The sequence below is a fragment of the Xiphophorus maculatus genome, chromosome 6 (genome assembly GCF_002775205.1).
Source record: "Xiphophorus maculatus strain JP 163 A chromosome 6, X_maculatus-5.0-male, whole genome shotgun sequence".
In the NCBI taxonomy this organism is placed as follows: Eukaryota; Metazoa; Chordata; class Actinopteri; order Cyprinodontiformes; family Poeciliidae; genus Xiphophorus; species Xiphophorus maculatus.
Window position 1 is genome coordinate 15,177,430 of NC_036448.1, and position 25,228 is coordinate 15,202,657.

General features: G+C 37.9%; 1 protein-coding gene across 3 annotated transcripts in view; it reads right to left on the reverse strand.

Moving 5' to 3' along the window:
- The window catches only part of LOC102222497 (dipeptidyl aminopeptidase-like protein 6), a 92,774-nt gene extending 67,861 nt beyond the window's left edge, over positions 1 to 24,913 (reverse strand). The window contains exons 1-2 of one of the 3 annotated variants that reach the window (XM_023336142.1): positions 24,866 to 24,913; positions 24,622 to 24,699 (exon numbers count right to left, since the gene is read on the reverse strand). In XM_023336142.1, coding sequence (XP_023191910.1) covers positions 24,622 to 24,678 — 57 coding nt within the window. In that variant the 5' untranslated portion in view covers positions 24,679 to 24,699; positions 24,866 to 24,913. Of the gene's footprint in view, positions 1 to 7,267; positions 8,155 to 15,237; positions 15,404 to 24,621; positions 24,700 to 24,865 lie in introns of those variants that run through there. The other 2 variants (XM_005796017.3, XM_005796014.2) reach the window with 2 other exon arrangements.
- Positions 24,914 to 25,228: the final 315 nt, after the last annotated feature.

Consider the following 25,228-nt stretch of genomic DNA (forward strand, 5'->3'; position numbering starts at 1 on the left):
TGTGGGTTTTTTTTCTTCTTTTATGATAAGCTGTCCAATATAAAATGTTTTGTTTTTGTTGACAGCAGGAACTTTTTTTCTTTTTAACATCCCTCTGGCTTGTTGTGCCTTCATCAAACTTCACTTGAGCAGCACAATTATTTTTAGACAGCGGTGGCTTTGCCCTTCCAAATCTGTCACTCACAGCACTGTTCTTCAGTGTTTGTCTGATGGCGGACTCACTCACAAGATCATTAGAAAACGTGAGAAATCGTTTTTATCTGCTTAGATTAGAGATTTTCTTTTGTAGGTGTAAACAAATATACTTACATTGTGAGTAATAGACTTGAAGAAATGTCTATGCATGAATGTTTTTGGACTATGGGAGGAAGTCAGAGTACCTGGAGAAAACCCACACATGGGACAACGTGTAGATCTGTGCAGAAATGTTACAGGCAAAATTAAAACCTAGAATGTGCGAGGCAACAGCTCTAACAAGTGTTATTACTCTACGCTCTCTTATTGTTAAATAATCCAGTGCTATTTTAAATTAATTGTAGAATAAATACGTTTAAGATTTTATTGTGAATACATTATTAAACTAGGAAGGACTGTGGAGATTTAAAATATAATTTATAATATTATCCTGCCAGGTTGACAGCAGCTCAAAGCAGCACTAAAATAAACACTGCTGAGCTTCATAGTTTAGCGCACAGGAACACACAGATTTGACCTGTCACATACAACGACTGCTGTCCTCCAGATCGCTCAAAAATGTCCTTGTGAACTTTTTAGAGTTAGCCAGAGCAATCTCTTATCCCTCCCAAGTACTGTCTCCAAATTCCCACAACATGAATGCAGATATGCTCAACAGTCTTTTCTAAATGTCTGTCAATATGTGTCAAAGTTTTCTTTTATGAACTATATTATATTGCTGATTTAGAAATAACGATTTGAAATAATACATACCCACATGTAATCAGTTTTAAATTAAAGAGGCACCATTCATTAAATCTACATTGTGATTGCAATTTCTTTTTGCATCATCACAACTGCAAAGCTTTGCTTCAATGTATTATTTAGGAGGATCTGACACCACAAGTGTCATGTATTCATCATCTGCATGGCTAAAATATATCTGACCATTTAAATGGACTTTAACTGCCCTTAATAATCAAACCTGGAGTATTTCTTTGGTTTCTGATGCTGGAGCTCATGGAGAATGCTGGGGACACAGTGTCATAGTGAAGAAAGAAAAGTGTCTTGAAAATGAGCATTATTCACAATCAATTCCACAGTTTTCAACAACACTATTAAAATATTTTATTGAAATCAAGCGGCCCTGCTTTATATAATAAATAATTTGTGAAACTCTGAGTTTGGAACCTGTATTATTTTGAACTTAATTATTATTTATCTGGCAGCAACAATCAGTGTAAATTCACAAAGACACTATTCACATGAAAAAAACCCAGAACTGTCTCTTACTAAATTATTGACAATATCCTCTATCATTATTAATAATAACTTCACAGAACCTGACTTCAAAAAAATCTAAACCAAACCTTTACTGAAATTACTTATGAATAGATCTTTGATTAATAATGAATACGTTCTTGATTATGGGCTTTTCAACAATTTTCTTACTTCAATGAAATTTTAATTATAGTGTAAATAACTGTTCATCATAAATAAATATAAATCTTCAGAAATATACAGTCATTTGTTTGCTTCTTTAATTTGCAATAGAGATTGCTGGATGACAAATAAAATTCAGCTTTTTGAAAGATTACAAGGCTGCCTTCTTTATGATAATTAGTATTTTGTAGCATAGCAACACTACATATTTAGAATTAGCATTACTTTAGAGAATAACTTTTCAATAAAAACTGTATTCATTCAGTCATGCACAACATAAGCCACCATCATTCCCAGTTTTGCATCCATCTCACATCGTTAAAATGCACAACCATCCCTCGCTGCACTGTTGAGAGAGCTTTGGCGTCTCTGGACGGATGATCATTCTGGATTACTGCAGCCCTCAGTGAGCAGTCATCACCTTAAGAAAACTTTTAACCTCAACGCAGAGATAATAAGGACAGCCGAATGCTTTTCGCTGCCTTCTTTCTTTTATCTGGCTGCTCTTGTTGAGCTCCGTCTGCCTGACTTATCTCAGTTACACATCTCAAAGGAAGCGCAGACCTGAGCCGAGACTCTGGAACTGGGCCAAAGTCTCCCGCTCAAATCTGGAATATCTCTGAGCAGAAGGCATATGAGGAAAGGCAGAGTGTGCGTCTGAGATGGAGCGCGTGTGTGTTAGCCCTGGGCGATCTCATGCAATGTGATTAAATTTCACTTTTAAGTCTAACAGTCTTTACAGTTGTGGCTTGCTTCTTTTACTTGTAATTTCCAACTCGCAGTATCTTATTTTACAATTATTATGTTATCTTCTTTCTATAATCTAAACATGCAACTTACTGGCATTGATTAGAAAATGACAGACGCTTCCAAAGAGTAAGAAATGCATTACTACTGATAACATTTTTAAAACACATTGGGAGTACAGAGATCTAAAACAAAACATTAGTTTCTGTTTCCAAATTTGTAAACTGTCTGTCTATCCATCCATCTATCCACCTGTGACTGGATCATGGGGGTGACATCAGGCATCCCTCTCTTCACCAACCCTGTCTAGTTCATTGAAGGAGCAGGGAAATCCTTGGCTAGATTGGACATAAACCCCTTCAGTGAGTTGTGGATCTGCGCTAGGTGCTCCTCCCGGTGACATATGCCTTTAAAGAGAACAGGAGGCATCCTGATTAGATGCCTGATTCACCTCACCTGATACCTTTCGACAGAGAACCAATGCCTCTACTCCCAGCTCCCACTTCTCACCCTATGAATGAGTCCAGCGGCTCTTTGGATAAAGCTCGTTTCAGCCACTCATATCCAGGAAGAAATCAGATCAACCTTTCACAGATTACAAAGACGGGTAATTATTCCTATTACGTGTCAGTCTGTCCTTATCTTAATTTACACCAGAAAACTGTTGAAAATTTGACTTTTAACCCTGTATATACCCTGTCTGAACAGGTCTTGATTAAGTCTAAGAATTATTCAGCCACATTCAAGATCAGTAAACATTTCCATGTGAACTTTTCAACCACATTCTATATTGCTTAAATATAAGGCAATGTATTTTCAATGGCTTTTCAATGCATTTCTGCAGAAAGAGATCATAAATGGTTTGCACTAATTATCCCCCTTTAACTCTATCGAGGCTCTAAGTTTTCTACTATTTGTTTTTTAATGAAGCATGCACACTTATTCAGTACTTGTTGTTATTTATATGCCTGCTTTTTAAACAGCTATATGGAGATGCAGTAGCATTAAGGATCACCCTTCAAACTGAATCCCACCCCTATGATTCCTGTATAACATGGACGCATCAAACAGGTATCACTGTAGCAACAGCAACAGGCGAGGTAAAAAGAGGAAATTAAAGTGCTTCTCCAGAATAATTTTGTTGTTTAAGACAACAGCCTTGGGGTAGAAAACAAGTCATTTATTTGCAGCATGCCACCCTGACAATGAGGTGGCCCTGAGGGAAATGAGCTTTCACTAATGACTACTAATAGTTACACATGGATACACAGCTGTCATTATTAGGTCACAAGCAGCGAGAGGTCTGTTGGAGCTGTCTTTGGAGAAAAAAATACTGTTTTATGTACAAAATACAAACACAGGAGAAAATTAGGGCTGAGAAAAGCATTATTATAATTATTATTTAGTAATGTTCACACAAGCTGTCAGAGACTTTTAGCACATGATCAAAAGAGGGATAAATGATTTATGAGGATACTTGTTTCTATTCAGTTAACACAACAAACTGACAGGAAAAATATATCGCTTGCTCACTTTTCTTTCTTTTATTTTTTTATCCGATTACTGTCTTAAACTGATCCTAATTATTCTCTCAGTGGGACTTAATTAAAGAATGGCGATTAAACAGATGAGAAAGAAAAATACGCTGCATAATTGTTTTTATACAGTGTTGTGAAAAAGTATTTGGAACGCTTCACATTTCTTCTCTTTTTGCATTTTAATCTTCCTTGAGATGTATCATATAATCAAACTATTTCAATATCAGACAAAATCTACCTGACTAAACAAAAAGCAGTTTTCAAAGAAAAGTATTTCATTTATTAGGGGGGAAAGCTAGTCTAGCTAATCTAGCACTGTGCGATAAAGTAAACAATCCCTTCGCCTAATAACGGACGCCATCAGCCGTAATTGATAACCATCACTGTGGAAGAATTTTGCTCCAGTCTTGGCCAAATTGTTTTCTACAAATGGGGGTTTTCAAGAATAGAAGGTTTATCTCAGATCATCCAACAGTGTGTTCATTGGATTTAAGTCTATACTATGACTAAGTCATTTAGCTTAAATCATAATTTGAAAACAGTTGTTTGTATTTAATCAGTTTATCTTAAACTGATGATCAAACGTGCATAAACATGACACAAAAGTAAAACACGAGACATCTCAGAGGGTACAAATACGTTTTAAACATAGCAGAAACTGACCTCGATTATAAGGGTTTCAAATATCAGCCCCAAATGTGAAGAAACAGAAATGTTTACATTTTCTGATGTTAATCCAATCATACAGGAAAGGTTAATGTAGGTAGGATCCTGTCAGAGCCCCTCAGGCTTTGGTCTGTGGGCAAAATATCTCAATGTTTAACCTTTAGGCTTGGCAGTTAATTAGGTTTGTGTTTGCAGAAAAGGAAGTGAGGAGGAAAATAAACTGTTTGTAAAGTCTAACCTATCTGTGACTCTGGATTTAACACCAAACCCTCATGGATGCATACAAATAATCAAAACAATTGATCGATTTCACAACAAACACAAAAATCTCTCGGAAGCCCAGAAAAAAAATGCATTAATAAAATATCACAATTGCCTGCAAAAAAGTAAGTTCTGTTATTTGTGTCCTTAACTTCATGTGAAGTAACAGCATTATTTCAAATGTAGCCTGTAAAGGGCTAAATTCAGATCAAAGAGAAGTGAATCGTGACAACTATTTGAGTTATTGTTTCTGCTTTTCCATCTTCAGTATGAATGACCACACCAGCAGTGTCTTAAATCTTTAACCAAGACCTGTTTTGGAAATGGAGCTCCATGAAATGGACTCCCCATCTCCAAAGGCACAAGGCAATTTCATGCTCCACCACAACTCCAGGGAACCTCAGCAGTGAATGTCACCTCAAGGTTAACAGCCTAAACTTAAGGAATATCTCGGAAGTCCAGCGGGGCAATAACAGCTGTAAAATCCAATCTTAAGGTTGTTAAAGGAAAAAAAAGAGTTTTAATGAGCCAGCAATGAAGGAATGGAGAAAAGATCTTCCTTCTTCTTCTTCTTTTTTTTTTTTGCCTGCTTTGTGTCGAACTAAGCAGTTCTTCTTGTTATTGATACTGACGGCTACAGAGTGAGTACTCAGTCTGTTGCCAGCCTACTCACTAGACTAACAGAGATGAATAAATCAAAGGACCATTAAAGATACATATTTGTTCAAGGCAGGAAACTTTTTTTCTCTGCAAACAAGCAGAGCAAACCAAAAACATTCTGCAGTTTTGGTTTGTTGGCTGATACCACGGATGGTTAATTAGTAAATACCTCTGCTCTAAGCTCCACCAACTTCAGAGAAAGTTACAAAAAATGTATTAGGATAAGAACAATTTTGATTGATAAAAAATGTCATTAAAAGGTTGTTTTTATACTGTGCTTGGTAGAAACTGTCTAAGATAAAAACAAGGTTTATACAGATCTTTCTAAATGTATTCATACCCCTGATGCAAACAGCCAACCCAAAGGAAAGCCTAGAGCAACTAGTTGCCTTCGGACTTCACCTAATTAGTAAATAGAGTGTAGCTGTGTGACATTTAATCTCAGTAAAAACACAACTATTCTCTGAAGGCCTCAGATGTTTCTCAGGCAGATTAGTTAGCAAACAGCATCACGAAGAGCAAGGAACACACCAGACATGTCAGGTCAATTAGAAAACTAAAACTCAGACAAACACAACTATTAGCTGTATGTTCAACACACAGAATGTGTTGGTATGTTCCACCAATCCTTTTTCAGCCTGTTTGACTGATCTTTAGCTATTCTTTGTAAAGACAAATATGTAAAATTTCAAAGGGTTATTGCAGGCATCTTAAGTACCCAGCTGGCAATTTCACTTTTACTATATAAAGATTTTAAACTACTTTAATTTTGTGGCTAATTGCGTCAACATCCAAATTAATATTCCAATTATAACTGTAGGTTGAATACATGCACAGCATTTGTAATGTATATTAGAAATGTAGGGTAACTTGATGTTTTTTAGGTAAAACTTATTGATTTATTGTTTAATGTGTCTTGTAAACTTTAAACAATTGGCATCTATTGCTGTCATTTAATAGCTTTTTCAAATTTCTGTATTTTTAATGATGCAATGTCCATTTGAATTGTTTCTTTAGTATTGGTTTTTACCTTTATTTTGATTGTTATCTTCTTTCTTTAGTCTGTGTAATCTGTAAACTTGATTACAGATCTGGATTGGAATTTGTTTTTTGTGTTTTTTCATTTAGTTGTATATGTTCAGCCTTGTCATTTGTTTTATTTATCCATACTATGTTTGAAAGGTCTTCACAAGATCACTTTAGTTATTATTAAAATAAATACATACCAAAGCCAAGCATTGCTCTGCAGAAGAGCAAAAGGCCCTTTTATGTTGGTGCACTTCCTTCTCAGAAGTGCAAGTTATCTCAGAAAGCACAAGCCAGAATATCAAATGTATTTTGCCTGAGCCCGGTGGATTAGTGTTAAAAATAATCCAGATGCCCCATATTTTCTAAACAAATCATGGAGTGATGTAACAAAAAAGAGATTTCTGCCACTGTGAAGTACTGTGCACCTTCAGGACCTCGGTCAGCACCACAAAGGACTCAGAACCATCACAAACCCCCGGAAAATGCACATTTATGTGCACACGTTAAGAATTGCAACAAATAGAGAGTGAAGTAACTTGGATAAGAAATTAACTTGGATAACAGTAATCCATGTTTAACTGAGACACACAAAGTAATCGCTCAAACAAGCAACAAGGCAAGGACCTTTAGACTTATCTACAAAAACATGTTTAAGTTTCAATGACTTTCTAAAGGGAAAATACTTAAAAAGCACTTTTGGGATCATTAGAATCTGTCAATATGGTGTAAATAAACAACAAGTGTCTTACATCCTCATCTTCCCGTAAGCACTTTTTCCTGTACTGGACGTGAGCTCGGCCCTCTGCTCCCTGGTGAGATGACTTGGTTCCGTTCTCCTCGTCTGCGACCTGTCCTCCAAGAAGGTGGCTGGCCTCAGGTGGGTGCGGAAACGAATTGGTCGTATTGATCTTCCCGGTGATTCTCTGATACAGCGAAGCCATGTCGGTGCTGCGTTTTCTTTTTAATCAGGTTAAAAAACACTTTACAGCATGGCAGGGTTGCAGATGAGTCTTGCGTTGTTCGTTTTGTATTAGTTTTTCGAGCGCTTGGGAGATACAAAAAGACAAAAGGGAAGGCAGTTTTACCTCTGATAAGATGAGAATGTTTGGCTTATTATTAGGCGCCCAAAGATGGTATTGGCAGAGGACAAACAAAGTGATGAACCGATAATAAACTGAATCCTTTGTAGACGTCCTTTCCCCTTTGTCCAGGCGCACGGCGGATGGTCTCTAGAAGGTGTCAATAGTTGCCCTCCTTTGTATTCAGAACACGTTGTCTCCTGTCTTCAGTTTCCTGATGCCTCCTCACAGCCAGATAGCAGGCGGAAGCGCTGAGTTTCCATCAGATATTCGATCCTCAGCAGACCCGGAGGGATTGTCCAGAAAAACAAAAGAGCCGAAGATAATCATTCGTCTCTTTTGGCTCTAATTTTCCATCGCTGCTCTTATGCACAGGGAGGGAGAAAAAAAAAAGTGTGAAGGACGCAGAGAGAGCCTGGCGGTATTCTTCCCAGACGCGCTCTGCATGAGAAGTGACCTGCACGGAGACAGGAGCCGCTTTTGCTGCCGGGGGTCTGCGCGCCGCCGAACGCGCAATCACTCACCAAGAGTGCGCGGTTTCTCTGAATGCGCTTTCATTTAAATGCTCTGTTTAACAAATGTCATTTGTGAATGCTTTTACGTACGTGGAGGCTCGACCCCCACTTCCCCCTCTTCTCCAAAATAATTGCACGAAGTCCCACAGGACGGAGCTCGAGTGCCTCTCTGTGGCGCTACCGGGTGATCACACACCTGGCAGGGACTCTACTTCGGGTGTAAAAACAAAATTTACTGTTTTTCCTTTACTTATTGTTTAATATAAATGCTGGTTACAAAAGTGTGCACATTTCTTGGACTATTTCGTTTTGTGTAACAACCACAAACGTTAAAAAAATAATAATATATTTTTTTTTAAATCTGAGGACTTTAATTGATAGACCAACACAAATTACCGCTGAGTTCAGGAACAAAAAAGCAAGATGATGCCCGGTTTTCAGAACTTTTCACTTGAAAAACATGAAAAGTGTTGCATGCATCTATGTTCAGGCACCATTTATGCCCTTGAGAAGTCAGTTAATTAGTGGAGAACAAATGAATGTCAATCTCTGTATAAATACGACACATCAAAGGTCTTTTTTGAGCACAACTGTGACCAGACAGCATTGTGAAGATGAAGGAATACACCAGAGAGACCGGGGAAGATATGTTCAGCAGATTAAGTCAAGTTTAAGGCCTCAAACAATATCCCAACCTTTAACAATGCCCCTTTAAACATCTCACAGAGTTCAGTCCATTGTGTGAAAACAGAAAAAGTATCACACAAATCTAAACCTACTAATACATTGCATGCACCTAAGCTGGCAGACGAGTCATGGAGTGTATTAATCTAAGAAGTTGATCAGAAAATATTAAAAATACATGTTAAGTTTGGTGGAAAACTAACACCGTCCAACAGCACACTGCAAAGGGAATCTGATCAAAGTTAATGGGGAGCTGGTTGGAGCTAAATTCACAAAAAAAAAACAGCTAAGAGACTGTGAAATATATCAAGTCTGTGATTGTTACATGACGAATGTTATTTAGTTCAAAAAGTATGAATACTTTTGCAAAGCAATGTAGAAAAAGCAAGTCCTATGAGAGTAAAGAAGAGATCAAACATCCTCCCAAAATAACCAGAAGTGGTATTTTTTCCTCCTGTGTGTGTCAGCTAACATAAAATTGTAGTTGCATTAAATACTTGTTAACATCTTGCTCCACACATCTCTTTCATCTGTTGTCATTTCAGTCAGCTCATACCTGCATGTTGTTCAGCTCAGAATACTGCAAGTGATTTCATGCTTGAAAACGCTCACTTCTATGTAGCTTTCTAATAACAGCTTTTACACGGGAAGGAAATGGGAGCTTTTTTTGGGGTCAAAATGTTAAAATTTCTGCCATGCCTGTCATGAATGACCCAGGCCAACATCCAGGCAGTCTCTCACTGTGTCATGGCTCACAACCTATCACTCCACTTGAGCTGAGCTGTATTTCTATGAAATAGGTCATCTTCACGGGGGCACAACTTCAAAAGCCGCACTTAAAGAGCAGCTCAAAAGACTTTTTGCTGAATGCCACTGCTGCAGGTCTGCCATTAGGTGAAATCAAGTTTACTTTGCAACCGTTCCCAGAAGGGGTTGTTGAGATGGGGCAAGTGCAGTGGTGAAGATGAAAATATTCCGTTTTGAAGTGTGAACAAAGCGGGAGTTTCCATTAATTTTCTTTTATAAATGGTGAGTCGCCTCATGCTCTGTGAGGCTCACTGATTCTGAGATTGAATAATGAATGTAACCCAAATAAAAGGAAACGGGTATAGAATACAGAATATATGTTTGAAAAACGATAACAAATCCTCCTATCATCCTTCCTGGTGCTTAAACCAATTTCCCCTTGATGCATCAAAGAGTATACATTTCTCTGTATGCTTGTGTTGTTTTGAGGGCTGAACATCTTTTGACTTCCTGCTGTCTCCCCTAACCACACTCCTGTTCCCTGTCATTATTTGTTCCTCTGGTTCATAAATGCCTTTCTCAGACCCGTGCACCCCTGGGAAATAGGTTCGAGCCACTTGACATCCACCTCGGCCTCTCTGATAGATGTCCTCCAATCTCCCTCACCTTGTTGGGGAGCTATTGTGAACTGCCTGACTGCGTTAACGCTCCCCTCAGGACCGAGCCAGGGAGCCAGAGCTCAGCTTGACTTCCCTATCGCCTTGTAACAGATGGAACAGCCGGCTGAAGCTATGTACTCTCACAAACACCACTGCAGTCAAGTTCTGCATTACGGGGTGGTGGAATATTTGGAGAGGCTTGTAATAAAAGCTATAAAGATGACGACGGCAGTGGCTTGTGTAATGCCTCTGCGGGTAGCCGACGGCGGTTGTTGAAGCTGGAACAAACTACGACCTATGCAACAGCGTAATTAAATTTCCTGCACACACCAGATGCATTTTAATCTGAGTGATAAGGTGCAGATCTAAAAGCTTTACGACACGGCAAGTGAGGGCTTTATGAGGCTTTTCAATACAATGAATTCCCTGGGGTGAGTTAATTTTCTGTTGCAGTGAAATATTCATACAAGTGTTACCGGGAAATCTACTCCAGGACTGCAAAATAAAAATAAATAAATAAAAAGTGAAGTTTTTTTCTAATTCTTGAAATCAAATGATGGTGTGTGATCATGTTACTGCTCACAAACAAACCTAGATCTGACCTTTAACTTAGAAAATACTGTTTTCATTCACCTCGAAATTCCCTTGCCAGACTTTTAAATCCAGTGAAGGAAGCCCTTTTATTCCTCTAGTTGGTGTCCCAGATTCTCCAAAATATGAAAAATACTTTGCTCTTTGTTATTGTACATTCTATTGATATGAAAGCTGAGGAAAAACCCACAATTTGTTGTAAGAAAGTGTTGCATGCTACGTTATGTCTGTGTTTGTCTGTTTATGTGTAAAGATTTCTGTTTTCTTCCATCGACGTTGGACGTGAGTTAAAAGCTGAGTTATAGATTATTTCCATTCCTTCCCCTGGCAGCTCTGGTGTTTGACGCTGACAGGTCCAGGAGTTTCTAAAACTTTGAGTTCCTCCTCCGTTTTTTCTCTCTTTTCTTGGGCTAAATAAGTAAGCTGTAAAACCAATTTTCCTTGACTCCTGAAAGACCAAAAACTCTTGAGAAATTATAAACCCCTTCACTAAGAAAAACAAACTTTTACAGTAACTTTTGTATAGTTTTGATGTTTTTATTTATCACTGTTAGGTTAGATTAAATTAATTACTCACTCCCACTTCTCTTTTATTCTTTTAATGGTCTTTAGTTGATGTCTCACTTTAGTGATGATTCTGCAAATGTGGAATTAATTTTAAAATTATGAGGGTAATATTTGATGTTGAGACTGACTGCTTTATGAACATTAAGGTAATTTTATGTACTTTAACTATGCTCCAAAGAATGACAGATAATATGCAGGCCGCTGCATAAACATTTTTTTTATTTTTATTGGGTTGTTTTTGCAGAGAAGCCAAAGTTAAGTTATAAAACTTTTAAAAACATTATTAGCAATGTTCCATATCCAATAACATAATACACAAGATAATGTAATGCACTTACAACAAGCACATTGATGAATTTTGCATAAACTAAAATGGCCCTACTTTGGCCTGTTTTGATTTGCATGCAGCTCAGCACAACAAAATGACACAAATTAATTAGACGGGGGGAGAAAACAGATCAATCAGGTCGTGTCTGCAGGGACTATAGTAATATTTAATTTCCTCTGAACATCCCTCAGATGAACAAGAAAATTACCAAACTCTCTCGCTGCACGTCGCTGACATATTGGCTTTCCAGCCCACCATAATCACATTTCTGCACAATTTTCCATTTGGTACTGGTGGACCCTAATGATTTTCCTTAAAGCTGAACTGAGCCAACCGTGGCAAGAACTTTTTTTTTTCTATCATCCTTCGGCATATGTGTGTCGGATTATAGTCTCTTCTGTACTCCAGCCTGGACACATGGACTCTTATCTTCAGACTGTCCCCAGTTTACCCTCAAACTTGATGGAACATAAATTGTGATGTTAGTCAGTTGCGTTCAATTGTCAGAGTTTAATGATACCTATTCCTTCATAAGGGTACAAAGAATTAATTTTATTAATGATTGTGTAACAACGGAGTACAACTTTCAGCTGTTGAAAGAAAGAAAGGATTTTTTTTACTTGCTTATTTCAAAAATGCCAACAAAACTACATTATGTGCAAAAATATAAACAGCTCGCGATCTCAACCCAGACAGCCCGCCTCTCCACAAATTCAAATTATTTTCTTGACAAAAACACCTCTCAAATGTTAACAGAACGTGCAGCTGCTTATCGGGAACTCAGAAAATTATGGAGAGAGCTCTCTTACCTTCCATACAGATTCTGCAGTGCTTGGAGAAGTGGTTGTCATTTGTGAAACAAACAGGTGAAAAGAAAGGAGTTCTTCTCCCCCACCATAGACAGTCTGCTTTCAACACTTTTAACCCAAAGATCATGATACAAGGAAAGGGTAAAAGCAGGATGCTAAGCTACACAGTTTGTGGCATGACTTTAGCAGATAGTTCTAGCAATGAGTCAGCATCAAGACCATCAAGGCAGCTGCAGCTGTTGGTTGTGAGCACCGGTTTTTGTATGTCTTCTGCAGTATGAAACATCTGTTGACATAAGTAGCTTTTCCAAATAAATCAATCTTTACAAATGTTCCCCTTGCTTTTTTCCCATGATAAATAGCTGCAGCAGTGACACTTTTCTCAGTGTGTGAGCTTAATAAGCAAAGTCTGCATGTACATATTTTAACATCCCCTTCCATCCACGTCTGTAGCTTTAGCTTCAAGGGATTAAAAACACTTTGTTGCTGAGGCAAAATGAACTGCAGACCGACTTATTGAATCTGAGAGATAATATTTTCACAGCTACATCACTGTAATGTGGGTTAACCCAAAATATATGAAGAAAAGTGAGCTGCTTCCAAACAATCACAGCAAGAATTGCTAATGACAAGTATTTTGCTGACCAATTTTAGGGGTATAAGACAATAAAGCTTGCAACTGGCTAAAAGAGTAACAGGGCTGGTCAGAACAGGAGCATAAATCACATCTGCCAGAGTTCTTTTAAATACGTGGGTAGCATCCTTATCTAATAACTCAGTTCAACTTAGTTTATTTATATAGCACCAAATCACAACTCATGTCATCTCAAAGCCCTTTAAAAAATCATTTAATTCCAATTATACATTCTATTTGATTCTAGTTATCAAAAACAATGTTATCATGTTTAGTTTATTATTAAAATTGGTTCAAAGGTGTTTCTGTCTAAGTAAATCCAGCAGATTGTCAGTCATTGATTTGCTGTTTTCACTCTTTCTGGACAAGCATGTGGTGACAGTGGACAGTTGGTTGGACAACAGACTCCTCATTAGCAATATTTCTAGTGATTTCTCCTCCTGACTTGACAAATAAATCTTTAACTCGTGCACTCATATTTAACAATGGAAACTTTGCTGTTACTTTTAGTTTGGTTTGCCCTTTTTATATGTATTAATACCACATTTCAGTGTTCTATTTATAAGATAACATTTTAGCAAATGTTTGTTTTACACTTGGTTCCCTTGCACTCAGGGTTTTTCTTAAAGGAAATACAACTATTGTGAGCTACAAGCCTGAAGATAACAGAAAAGGAAAAGTTGTAAAAAGCATGATACATGCCCATTTATCCAAAACAAATGCATGTGATAGTTTTGAAGGCAAATATAAAGCAGTGATTATGAAGCTCTAGAACAGGAGTTCTAATGTATGAGCAAATAAAAAGCACATCCTAAATGCATGTTGGCATGATGGCATGCTTACTCAAGCAATACAAATCCACGAACATGGAGATTTATCCTTTTTTTATGGATTTTATCAAAGTTTTTCGTTTTTCTGCAAGTTAATGAAAATAACAAGATTTTCCGGCAGATGGTATTTATAACTCACAATAAATCCATAATTTTCTAAGCCCTGCGTGCATTTATTTTTATTTTTTTATTTTGCATCAGCACGTTGCCTGTTGGAATCTTATCTTCCACGCAGGATAAGTGCAACATATTCCAAATGAATAGGAGCTATGCACTGAGCCCAAATTGAAATGGCAGAAGATAAGTCAGCGAGGAAATGGAGTTTAATGCTGGCTGATGTTGTACGAATAGACTTTGACTGGCTTTTTTTTTTTTAAGGGAAGTTGCAGACGACAGCTGTAGATGGTGGTGGATGATGAGGAAGAAAAACTACGGAAGAGGGAGAGAGTGACCAGAAAAAAGAAAAAAAAAAAACAATTTTGTCATATGTGAGGAAAGGAAGTATGCATAACCAAGGGATGGGCGTGAAAGTGTTTGTGATGAATGAAATGAAAAATCCTGTATTGCTAGAGTGAGGCACAATCTAAACTATTCTGCGTCTCCTGATTTTTCAGTTGCAAACAGCTCTTTTGGTTTTCCCTTGCGCCTTGAAAAATATGTTCTCTGATATAAACAAATCGCATCAATATCGCACTGCTGCTCTGTCTGAGATAGATTTTTTTTTAGCTTCAAAGCTTATATAGAAACAGCAAAAAGACTTCCAGTAAATTCTCTTTAGTTATTCCAAACTTCCTCTGTGCATCAATTACACCCTGTTTGTCCGCCAAAATGAGACCAATGCTTAGTCTAAATTTCTCAAAACAAAGAATGAAAGTGTGGTTTAATGTTTCCTTTAATGTCTTAAGAATTGTATTACACAGACCCTTTCATTCAATGCATGCACGCAACTATGCGCAACTTTTGCCCAACATGTCCAGTCCTCTCTCAAATCATTAAGTGGCGTTATCACAAAGAATAACAATGAGGCGGTAGGTGTTCTCCACAGCATATGTAACCAAGTCTTCATTAGAAGTCGGCACTGGAAAGCAAATTTAAACAACAAGCGTTTGTCAATCAGGATCCTCAAAGGGGGACACCAGGACCCACCGCTCTCCTCCTGCCTGTCCACTTGTTATCAAAAACAGCCAGCAGCCTTTTTTCGTCAGCAGCAGGAGACTCACCCATAAATACAGACATTCCCCCACAGCGTGCCGTGCATGCTAAAAGGGCCCCTTACCCTTCTGGAAGAAGTGCTGGTGTCTATCTTCAGCTGGGTGGCAATGAGGACAGACATGTTGAGAAGTGCCAATCGCAGTCCCCTCTTACTGCTCTCCCACCTTTTGTGCAGTGAAGTTTGGGGGCTGCTGGAGGTGTCTGAGACACCACTCCTCCTCTCTCCCTCTATTCCTTCAACTCCAGCCCTCCCCTGCAGCTTACAAGGAAGGGATGACCTGGGGGTCTAGAAGCCCAACCACAACACTTTCCTTCCTCTACGCCGGCTGGGCGAATCAATCACACACACGCTGGCATTGCCTACACAGAAGGGGAGGGGGGCGTTGACGGGTTTAGGATAAGAAAGAGGGAAGAGGAGGAGGGTCCGTCTCATCTGCTCAGGCTGCTCCAAACACTACTTATCTCTCTGGTCCTTACTCCCCCCCAACACTACTCCTCTTTTTTCAGCTTTGCTCTCACACATAATCGTAAACTCTCTTAGCAAGAGTTTTCACAGAACAAAATGGAGTTCAATGTGAGAAAGCCTTTCTTTCTCCCTCCCTTTCGTTTACAAACACACACACACGCGAACACACACTCAGTAATGGGGCTCTAACCATCAAAACCAATACTGCATACTCTGCATTTTTCCCTCTGTGTATGCGCGTCCTGGTTGTTGTGTTTTCCAAATGCTGGTGTACGCACATCAAAAAACAAATCAATTCAGCTGGTTTTGCAGCTGGGTTTGGATTAGGCACAAGTAATATTTATGCCGCCTGTCCACATCATAAAACACGCCTCCTTCCTTCCTTCTCCCAGTCACACACAGTCACTCATCAAGTCATGCTAACAGGACAGGAACCTGGCAAAGGAAACACATCTGATTTATATATGTTGCATTTATGTCTTGTATGTTGAAATTTCCTGGGATGAAGTTGACTAAGCGGCTCATTCATCTAAAATTATGCCACCGCCTTAGGAGATGAAGAAACAAATGTTTCTTAATGAAAACTCAAAAATCACTCTGCCTCTTTGGAAAGTGGAAATGTTGGAGGCTGCTTGGATAAGTACTGATAACTCATTAATTCAAGAGCATATATCAATATTTTTACAACTTTTAATTACCTTCAGGCTTATAGCTTGAATACAGTCAGGAGAAAGTCACATGCCTCTCATGGAGATGAATATAATGGAGAAAAATGTAAGAGAGCATAAAGGAAAAGTAAGTTGAGAATCATAACTTCATATGCGATGCCGTACTTGGATATTAGCACATAACACAATGGGTGTCCACGATGAAAGTAGTAGTAGCAAATTCTCCTGCTCAAATTTAGGTTAAGAAAATGAAGATTTATACGGCAATTTATCCAGTGCGGAGGAGAAAGTCAGGAAAAATCTTGCCTACTAAGCTAGTGAGAGCAGCAGCTTAGAGAATCAAACAAACCAACATTTTATGCACGTATTTAAAAGCCTTTATGTTGTGCCCTGTAGTGAAAAAGACAACTTGAGGCCAAATCTGTAATTTGAAATGCCAATGCACTAGTTCAACATGACTTCTGGTGTGGTTTAAAACAGCGTTGTTATTTTGACACTAAAGGTATGCATCAGAATGTTCCTCCCTATAAAATATGTGACCAGAACAGCCATAATTTATGTTAGCAAGCCATGCAGAGATTCAGTAATTCTCAGTTTTCTCCGCATAATCGTCCTGGTTTTATACACTACAGCAAATAAAGTTGACAAACAAAAGTAAGCAAAATCTATTGACGTCGCACTTTTCCCAGCTAAAGGCAATAAAGTGCTTTGCTGAAGCAATATACTGACATTCATAAACCAAAACAAAAACAAAACAAAACTACAGATTCCAATTATTTCCTAAACCTGCAGCAAAATGTTTATTACAACTGAGAGACTTTCTGGAGAAATCTGTCTTCTTTACCAGTTTACTCTCCCAGAGATCACCAACCTTTCTTATACAATTTTAGCAGCAAACTACAACTTACACTTGTTTTCTGTGTAAAACATGAACAATCACACACATTAATGTGAATAACAAATATTAACATTAAAATGTATTTTTTCATGAGAAAACTGTGTCCTGTGCACAACTGTAGTACATCAGACACTACATGGATGTGGCTATAAAATATTTATTTTCTTGTTAAAGCTTGGAGTTAGAATAACTTATTTGGTTTGAAAATAATGGAGAGGGTGATCATAGGTTGTTTATGTTACATTGTTTCAAAATTTGTAGGTTTTATGAGTTTGAAATGTGACGTTTGCCCTTCAAAATGTGGATTTAAAAATGGGTGAATCACAAAGCTTCCCACAGATACACTCTCTCCTTCACTCTCAGCAGAAATGGACTCAGAAACCAAATCACTCCTCAGACTGATGCTGTAATTTGACAATTTGCTTGCACATTAAATAAACCTAGAACAAGTCCTTGCATTTTGCAAAGTGCCACCTGGATTCTAACACTCCTATACAGAAGTTGTATCATTTTATGGCCATGAGCAAAATGTTCACTATTTCAGCGTGACCTTCGCAATCACTCAGTGAAAAAGTGAATTACAATAAAGTATGAGGCACCAAACTTTTTTTATTTCACGGACAGCGGCATGTTTTATACCCTTAACTGGCTTGGGGTTTCACAGCACCTCATAAATACTTTTATATAAAAAGTCAGCCAAATTTCTTTTCCACAGTGGCTCATGGGCCCACTTATAGCAGGAATCTCCCTCCCGCAGCTGCAGCAGTTTATCTCTAATGGCTGATGGGTTCATATTTTACGTGCTTGATTCCAACACCTACAACAATCACTCAACAGCAGCTACGGCTGATAAATAAGCCTGCGTATTTACAGATAGGCCGTATAATCACAGAACATCAGACAATAAAAAAATAGAACGAGCAACAGCTGCGCTTTTCTTTTTCCCTGTAAAAAAGAGAAAAAAAAGCTGTCATGTAAAGACAAGATAAAGATGAGCTGAAGTTCTTATTTGCATGCACACCACAAGAGATTAGGTTCTCATCACAAAGAGTAATTGCCCAGTTGCCTGTATGGGGAATAATAAAGTCTTCGAGTTCATGCAGGACATGGTGGTTATACTTAAAGCCACCGCTGGTAACAAGCTGATTTTGTGCCGCCGCGTTCCCTCCCGAGGCCTTTTAAACAAGCTCTGCTTTGGTCATCCTCTTTATTCATTTTTGCCACATTAACGGCCCTGACACACACTTCCATGATTATGAATATCGCCGGCTCACAGTAAGTCACTTTAATTGCAATTAGTGTAAAAGGTCAGCGCGGTTATTGCTCCAAAGCATGGAGGTGACGGGCCATTTTATCATACTGACAGAACATTAACAATTCACAGCCTGGATTTCCTCGTGTTTGTTTTTTTTGCCCCTCGCGTCATCACCTGCAGTCCTTCTCCTTAGGCTGATTCCCACAGTGTGAGCTGCTGTCAAAGCATTTTAGAAGCTGCTGTCACTTAAAAATTCGTATATGTATGGGAAAGAAATCTGTCTCTATACCCACTTAGAGATTCAAAATATTTGTGCTTTCCTTTTTTATTAACATACCTCACCTAAAAAATAGCACTTAAATGACTCAAACTCTCACCATCTTAGAAAGCTTTTTAGAGTTTGGATGATTTGTCACTCCTTTAAGGACAGTCCTCGTGTTTTCTCTACAAAACATTTGCTGTACATTGATATCGTTGGCATAACTGATGCATTTTATCAAAGGAAAGCATCAAAGTGTGTGCATTAATTATCCATATACATTTGAACTTTTTTGCGTTTTAATATTTTAAAATTAAACTTCAATTTCATTTATTGATATCTGAAATGATTTACCAACACAAAGCAGAGCATAAAGTGGAGGTAACATTACACATATTTTTTTTATTATTTTTACAAATATAGAACTAAAATTAAGTGTGATTTACATTGATCTACCTTGAATTTTGAGCAGTCAGTAACACTCAGTCAGTATCACAGTGATAGAAACTGCTCCACTATAAAATCCCTCAATATAACTAGAAAAATGCTACATACAGCAAAACAATGTAAAAAGCATACTGAATTTGTCAATATGTATTCAATAAGTATTGTAGTCTCTGACAAAAAATTCACTCCAGAATAACCCACATAATCCACACAGACAAAGAAATCAAAGTAATCATTTGCAAAACAAAAAATAAATAAATGAAAATTTTGTGGGAAAGGTATGAAATACTTTGTGGAAAGCCTTGTATGGCAATGACAGCTTATATAGTCTCATCTAGCCAAACTCATTTCCTTCCAGGACTTCACAGCTTTTTTCTTTCTTTCGCAGCAAACTTTAAACAACCTTTAGCAGCCATTTTTTTCCAGCAAGTCTTACGCTGTGATTGTGCAAAGAGACCACTGTGGTTAAAAGCATTGCCATCTGTTTTAATGGGAAGGAAACAAGCTATTTCAAGGTCTTTCAGAAGCTCTTTGAGAGTTTCTGCTGGCTACTTCAACTTTTTTAATGATTCTTTTGGGTCCGCTGTCAGTAAACTTACGTGGGGTGCCTGATTTCTGGTGAAAGTATGTTCTTTCAAAATGCATTCCCTGGAACATTCAGAGGTTTGTTTCTTTAAAAGGGACAGGGAAGCTTGTCAGAGTGATTGTTAAAGTGAATGAAACAGAACATTCCTGGAAGAAAACCTTTTAGAGGCTGCAAAGGAATTAAGACTCAGACGGAGGTTCATCTTTCAGCCCGACCAAAGAGCTTAGACATACAGCCAGAGACACAATAGAATGGTTAGACCAAAGCATAATTAAATCCACTTGATAATATGTGTGAAAATCTGAAAGACTTAAAGTTTTTTTATTTCACAAATACGTAAAATGTTGTCTTGATCAACCACATTTCACTAAAGCTAAATAGAATATATAACACTTTGTGGTTATAATAGCAGAAGGCTACTGCTCTTAGACACAATAACTAATATTTAGTGTTGCGAGAATACTAAAATCCTAAATCTAGAACTTTTTTCTAAAATGTGTGAATTAAGGTTAGGAATGGTATGGAAGCTAAAGAAGCAAAATAGACCACTTAAACACCAATAATCTTGGTGTTGACTTTAAAAAGGCAAGCTATTCACAAATGTAAATGTAGCTCCCCTGTGTATGCTGTTGTCAATTTTGAGTGCACAATTTGTGCCGAGTTTACATTTTGACTTCAGAACGCTCCAATATGTCCTCAGCCCTGGTCCAGTCTTGACCTTCAGGCAAACTGGTGTGCCCTTCTCTTGCTAATCGAATCAAAAGCTCCAAGCAGCCAAAACTCCACCCAAAGATTCTTCTCTATTTAGTATGCTCCCCAGCTCCAGCTCAGGGCAGGGCAGTGGTGCAAAGATATGAATAGAAAACACATCGACATTTGTCAGAATAGGAATGAGTCGAAGCGTGCATGCTTATCAGCCTCTGCTGTGTTCGGATCATCCAGATGCAATTGCCCCACCAGCCCCCTCAACCCCTTTCAAAATGAGCAACTATCTGGTCATCTGTCACAAGTGACAAGGACAAAAGAAGACCTTCACCCCCGGGATCAATGCAGGAGCATGATAGGGTCTGGGATTAAAAGCCTTAGGTGCCAGAGGGTACCCAGGAGCTGCAGAACCTGGAAAGTTTTTGTAAACAAGGCTCTCATCTGTGCCAGAGCCTCCCCAAGGAGCCAAAACACAGCATTGCAGTTAGTGGTGACAAATGACTGCTGTTGAGTGGTGTTGTCCCTTTCTACCACGCATCCCTGATTGTTCCTCTGTCTACAAATTTCATTTCATTGAACAATGTGCTATTTTTCGTGGCTGCATTATCACTTTCATTGCAGTCATTGGGCAGAATAGGCAGATGGTATCGAAGTAAGCGCTGTGTTTACGTGCACTTGAGGAAAGAGGAGTCATTCTGTAATGGTTACTATACTGCTGCAAAGCAATACAAACATTCAAATTGCATTGGTTCAGTTCAGGAGAACTGGAGACTCACCTGATGAATGCTGAAAGCTTTGGAAAGGCTGTTCGTTGGTACGAAAACTGCTGCATACAAAACCTGTCAGTGGAGCTCCACCCCAGAGAAGCTCAGGGCTCTGAGTCCTTGAGCCACTCTTGACTTGATACAAACTGACTGAAAACTAAAAACTAAATTGGTGGTTAAGGTTTCTTTTTTTTCTCCTAATGCAAAAATTACCAACTCCAGAGATAAAAAGTGCTACAAAGTATTAGCACAACTTTGTAGATGTTCTCATAAAGATATGTGCTGCAAGGCATTTGTGCCTGACTACGAGACAGTAAAACAGAACCGGCTTCGCCTCCAGACTCATGCCTTCTGGCCTCTTAATAAATGTAAACAGTGAAAATCCCCGTGGAATCCCACTGCCATTTAAAATGTCAAGTTGTCCTCCTTCCAGCAAGACTGACAGCTCAGATATAACACTGCAAAATATTTAGTTTTGAAGGTCCAAAATAAAGCCAATCATTTCAGCAAGATCTCATCCAAAAATAGCTAACAATGTCTTTAAAAAACATTAAACTCAAGGTTGTGGCTACAGGTTTATTAGTTTTAACAGCAAACATGTCGCGTGAGTGTTATCTACAGTAATAATTCCTTTACCTGTAATGGAAAAAAAAAAAATCATATCAAAGTGAGTTTGTAAAAAAGCAAATAAATCATCAGTGGTGGAAGTCAAAAGAAATTAGGTCAAACTGAAAATATTCACATCCATAGGCAGCGATGTTGCTGTGTCTCAGCCAAGCCGCTTCTATATGTGTACATATAGAATCATATAATGATTAAGAATGAGACTGAATATAAGTTTGATCAAATCAATTATCTACAGTTTTTATCTTTTAAAGATTTTTGTTGATCTAGTGGCCTTTATTGAAAAGTATATAGAAAGGAAATAGGAAGGAGAAAGAAGGAAGACATGCAGCGAATGGCAGCTGCCCATCATCCACCTCTAAGCCACCAAGAACCCTCACTGACTATACACTGGTTAATATCTGTTGGTGCACCGATTGCTGTTTTCTGGAATAACTTGCCAGTGGATCTTATTGCATTAAATATTAAGAAGGATAAAAAATGTTGCTTTTTTCACACACTCTTTGTTAATTTTTTATGTCTTTTGGAAGATTCCTCTGGCTTTTTATCAAATACATGCTGTCTTTAAATGTGTTCATAAATTTATCTATCTTATCATTTCTTGATTTGCAAAAGAGCTTTAGGATATATTGAAAACTTTTCAGTTGAAGCTTGATATTCACCCTTTGATAATTAATGACAGATAATAAATTACTTGTATAACAAATAACTTGAAACAGAATAAGTAATGAGATCTGATTTTGTTTTGAGCAGCAGCATTACTGTATCAGTTTAATTTGATCATATAAGAAGCAAGAGGAAATAAAAGGGGAAAAAGCCAAAGGAAATTAATGTGGGCATATTTTATATAAGCTAACAATAACAGTCTTTGTAAAAAAAAGGAGCTATCTTTTTCTCCTTATCCTTTTCTGCAAAGAAACCCAACTAAATGGTGCGTAACAAATTTAAGAAATATATTCAAGCACTTATTCCAGAAGCTGTTCTGTCCTGAGAGATGGCTGAGCTGTCCAGAAATCCCAGTCACACTTAATGAAATTTTTTTTTCTATGCAAATTGACAGGAGATTATGGAAGAATATTCTAAGGTATCTTTGAAGACTGAAATTGGTCTCAGAAACTCCAGAAGTCAGGGCTTTCGTGGCATTAAGCTGTGAGTGGTGTGACCAGATATAGGTGCGAGGGAGGAGTTTCTTCTGAAAGTGGTAAAATATGTTTGAATCAATCTGGTTTGTGCAGCGAGCAAGAAAGCCTGATAACGGCGTGGTCTCTCCAGCAGAGGGCAGGCTAACTCTAACTTGAACTGTTCTTCAAAGAGTCCTTTAACATCTACTCTTTGTAAAGATAGTTTGGCACCAACAGACTACAAAAGCCACGAAAGAACCTCAAACACACAACGTAAAGGAAAAATACATGTTATAATGAACTAACTGGAAAAACAACAATTTACCTGTTCTGTTCTATTGGTAAATTCATTAATATTAGTAAATATACTGTATATATATATATACTGCATATATACAGTACAGACCTAAAGTTTGGACACACCTTTTAATTCAATGAGTTTCCTTTATTTTCATGACTTTTGACTTTGTAGATTCACACTGAAGGCATCAAAACTATGAACAACACATGTGTAAATATGCACTAAACAAAAAAGTGTAAAACAACTGAAAATACCCCTTATATTCTAGTCTCTTCAAAGTAGCAACCTTTTGCTGTGATTACTGCTTTGAACACACTCTGCATTTTCTTGATGAGATTCAAGAGGTCGTCACCTGAAATGGTTTTCACTGCATAGGTGTGCCCTGTCAGGTTAATAAGTGGGATTTCCTGCCTTATAAATAGTCATGAAAATAAAGAAAACCCATTGAATTAGAAAGGTGTGTCCAAACTTTTGGTCTGTACTGTACACACACACACACACACACACACATATATATATATATATATATATATATATATATATATATATATATATATATATATATATATATATATATATATATATATATATATATATATATAGCGCTCCATAACATATATGTTTTCCTTGTAGTGACATCAACCAGACAAAATTGTCATAAAGATTCCCCAGAGTACCACTAGAAAGAAATCTGATTTTAAGTGTCAGCATATTTTGCCCCTTTTGAAATGACAATCGATATGACTTCTGTGTAATATGAGTTGCCTTCCATTTTGTGAGTTGGAAATGACATTACAGGAGAGCTTTGCTGGACCATTACTGGAAACACGAGAGGAGAAGAAAAAAAAAGATCGTTTTTCCCACAGTAAGTTCATTTGTTATGTTTTATTTGGGGTCAAAAGACAGGGAGAGATATTAAAAGTATACCTAAACGAACTGGTCCATGGAGGTGTAGCCTACACAATTTTGAAAATTCATATTATTTACAAACATTACCATAAATTAAAAGTAAAGCTGCGAATTAAGGTTTTGTTTTCAAATCTTAGAAAACATTGCACCAAACAGCGAGCTTTGCACACATCTAGTCACAGAGTCCTTTTCTGCTTAATCGGAACCAAAAAGTTTCAGCAAGTAAAGATAAAATCATTTTACTCCTTCATTCCAGCACATACTACCCTCAGAAAATCTCCTACAGTCTTCTAAGAACAAAACGCTGCATTTCTACTGATCGTCCTCTTTCACTGGAGATGAGATGCAGCCCTTTATCAGAAATATATATATTTTTTTTGTCATATAGTGGATCTTAGATCAATGCATACTAATTAATTTCCAGCTAAATTGATATGCATCTTACCGTGTCTCCTTTGGGGGATCCCCTGCGGTAGTTTCCCGCACCTGCTGATGAATTCATGGTCCTATCTAAAAACCCCGTCTGTAGGAGAAGAATAATCAGCACAAGTCGCCTGAATGATCACTTCGGACTCCAATCTCTCTCTTTCGCATTCTTTTTTTTTTCAGTGGCTCGCGTAAAAACACGCCTACGGTCACAAAGCCAGTTAAACACGGTGGCTTTTCGTCTGTAAAAAAAGAAAACAAACCTGCACAGTGAGGCACACGGGAAAGAAGAATCGCAACACCCGCCTACCAGTGAGAGGAGTCCAAGTATGAGCGATGTACCACCCACCTGTGGCGACGTTTTTTTTTCAAAGTGCTGTCCAATGATAAATCAAAGTATGCGCAAACTCATTCCAGGTAGCTGTGCGCGTTTTGTGCCTGCGCAAAGGTAGACCGTCACGCAAAAGTTCCCAGTCGAAAGTAAAGATTTCCAAGAAGGAAAAAAAAATCAATAAAGGCTCCTGAAGCCTGAATTTCAGGTAGGGATGAATTTTCTCACCAACCTTATCTGACAATCTAATGTTGCTGCTGTGTGTCTGAAACATGGTGGCAGCTGCAGTAATAAA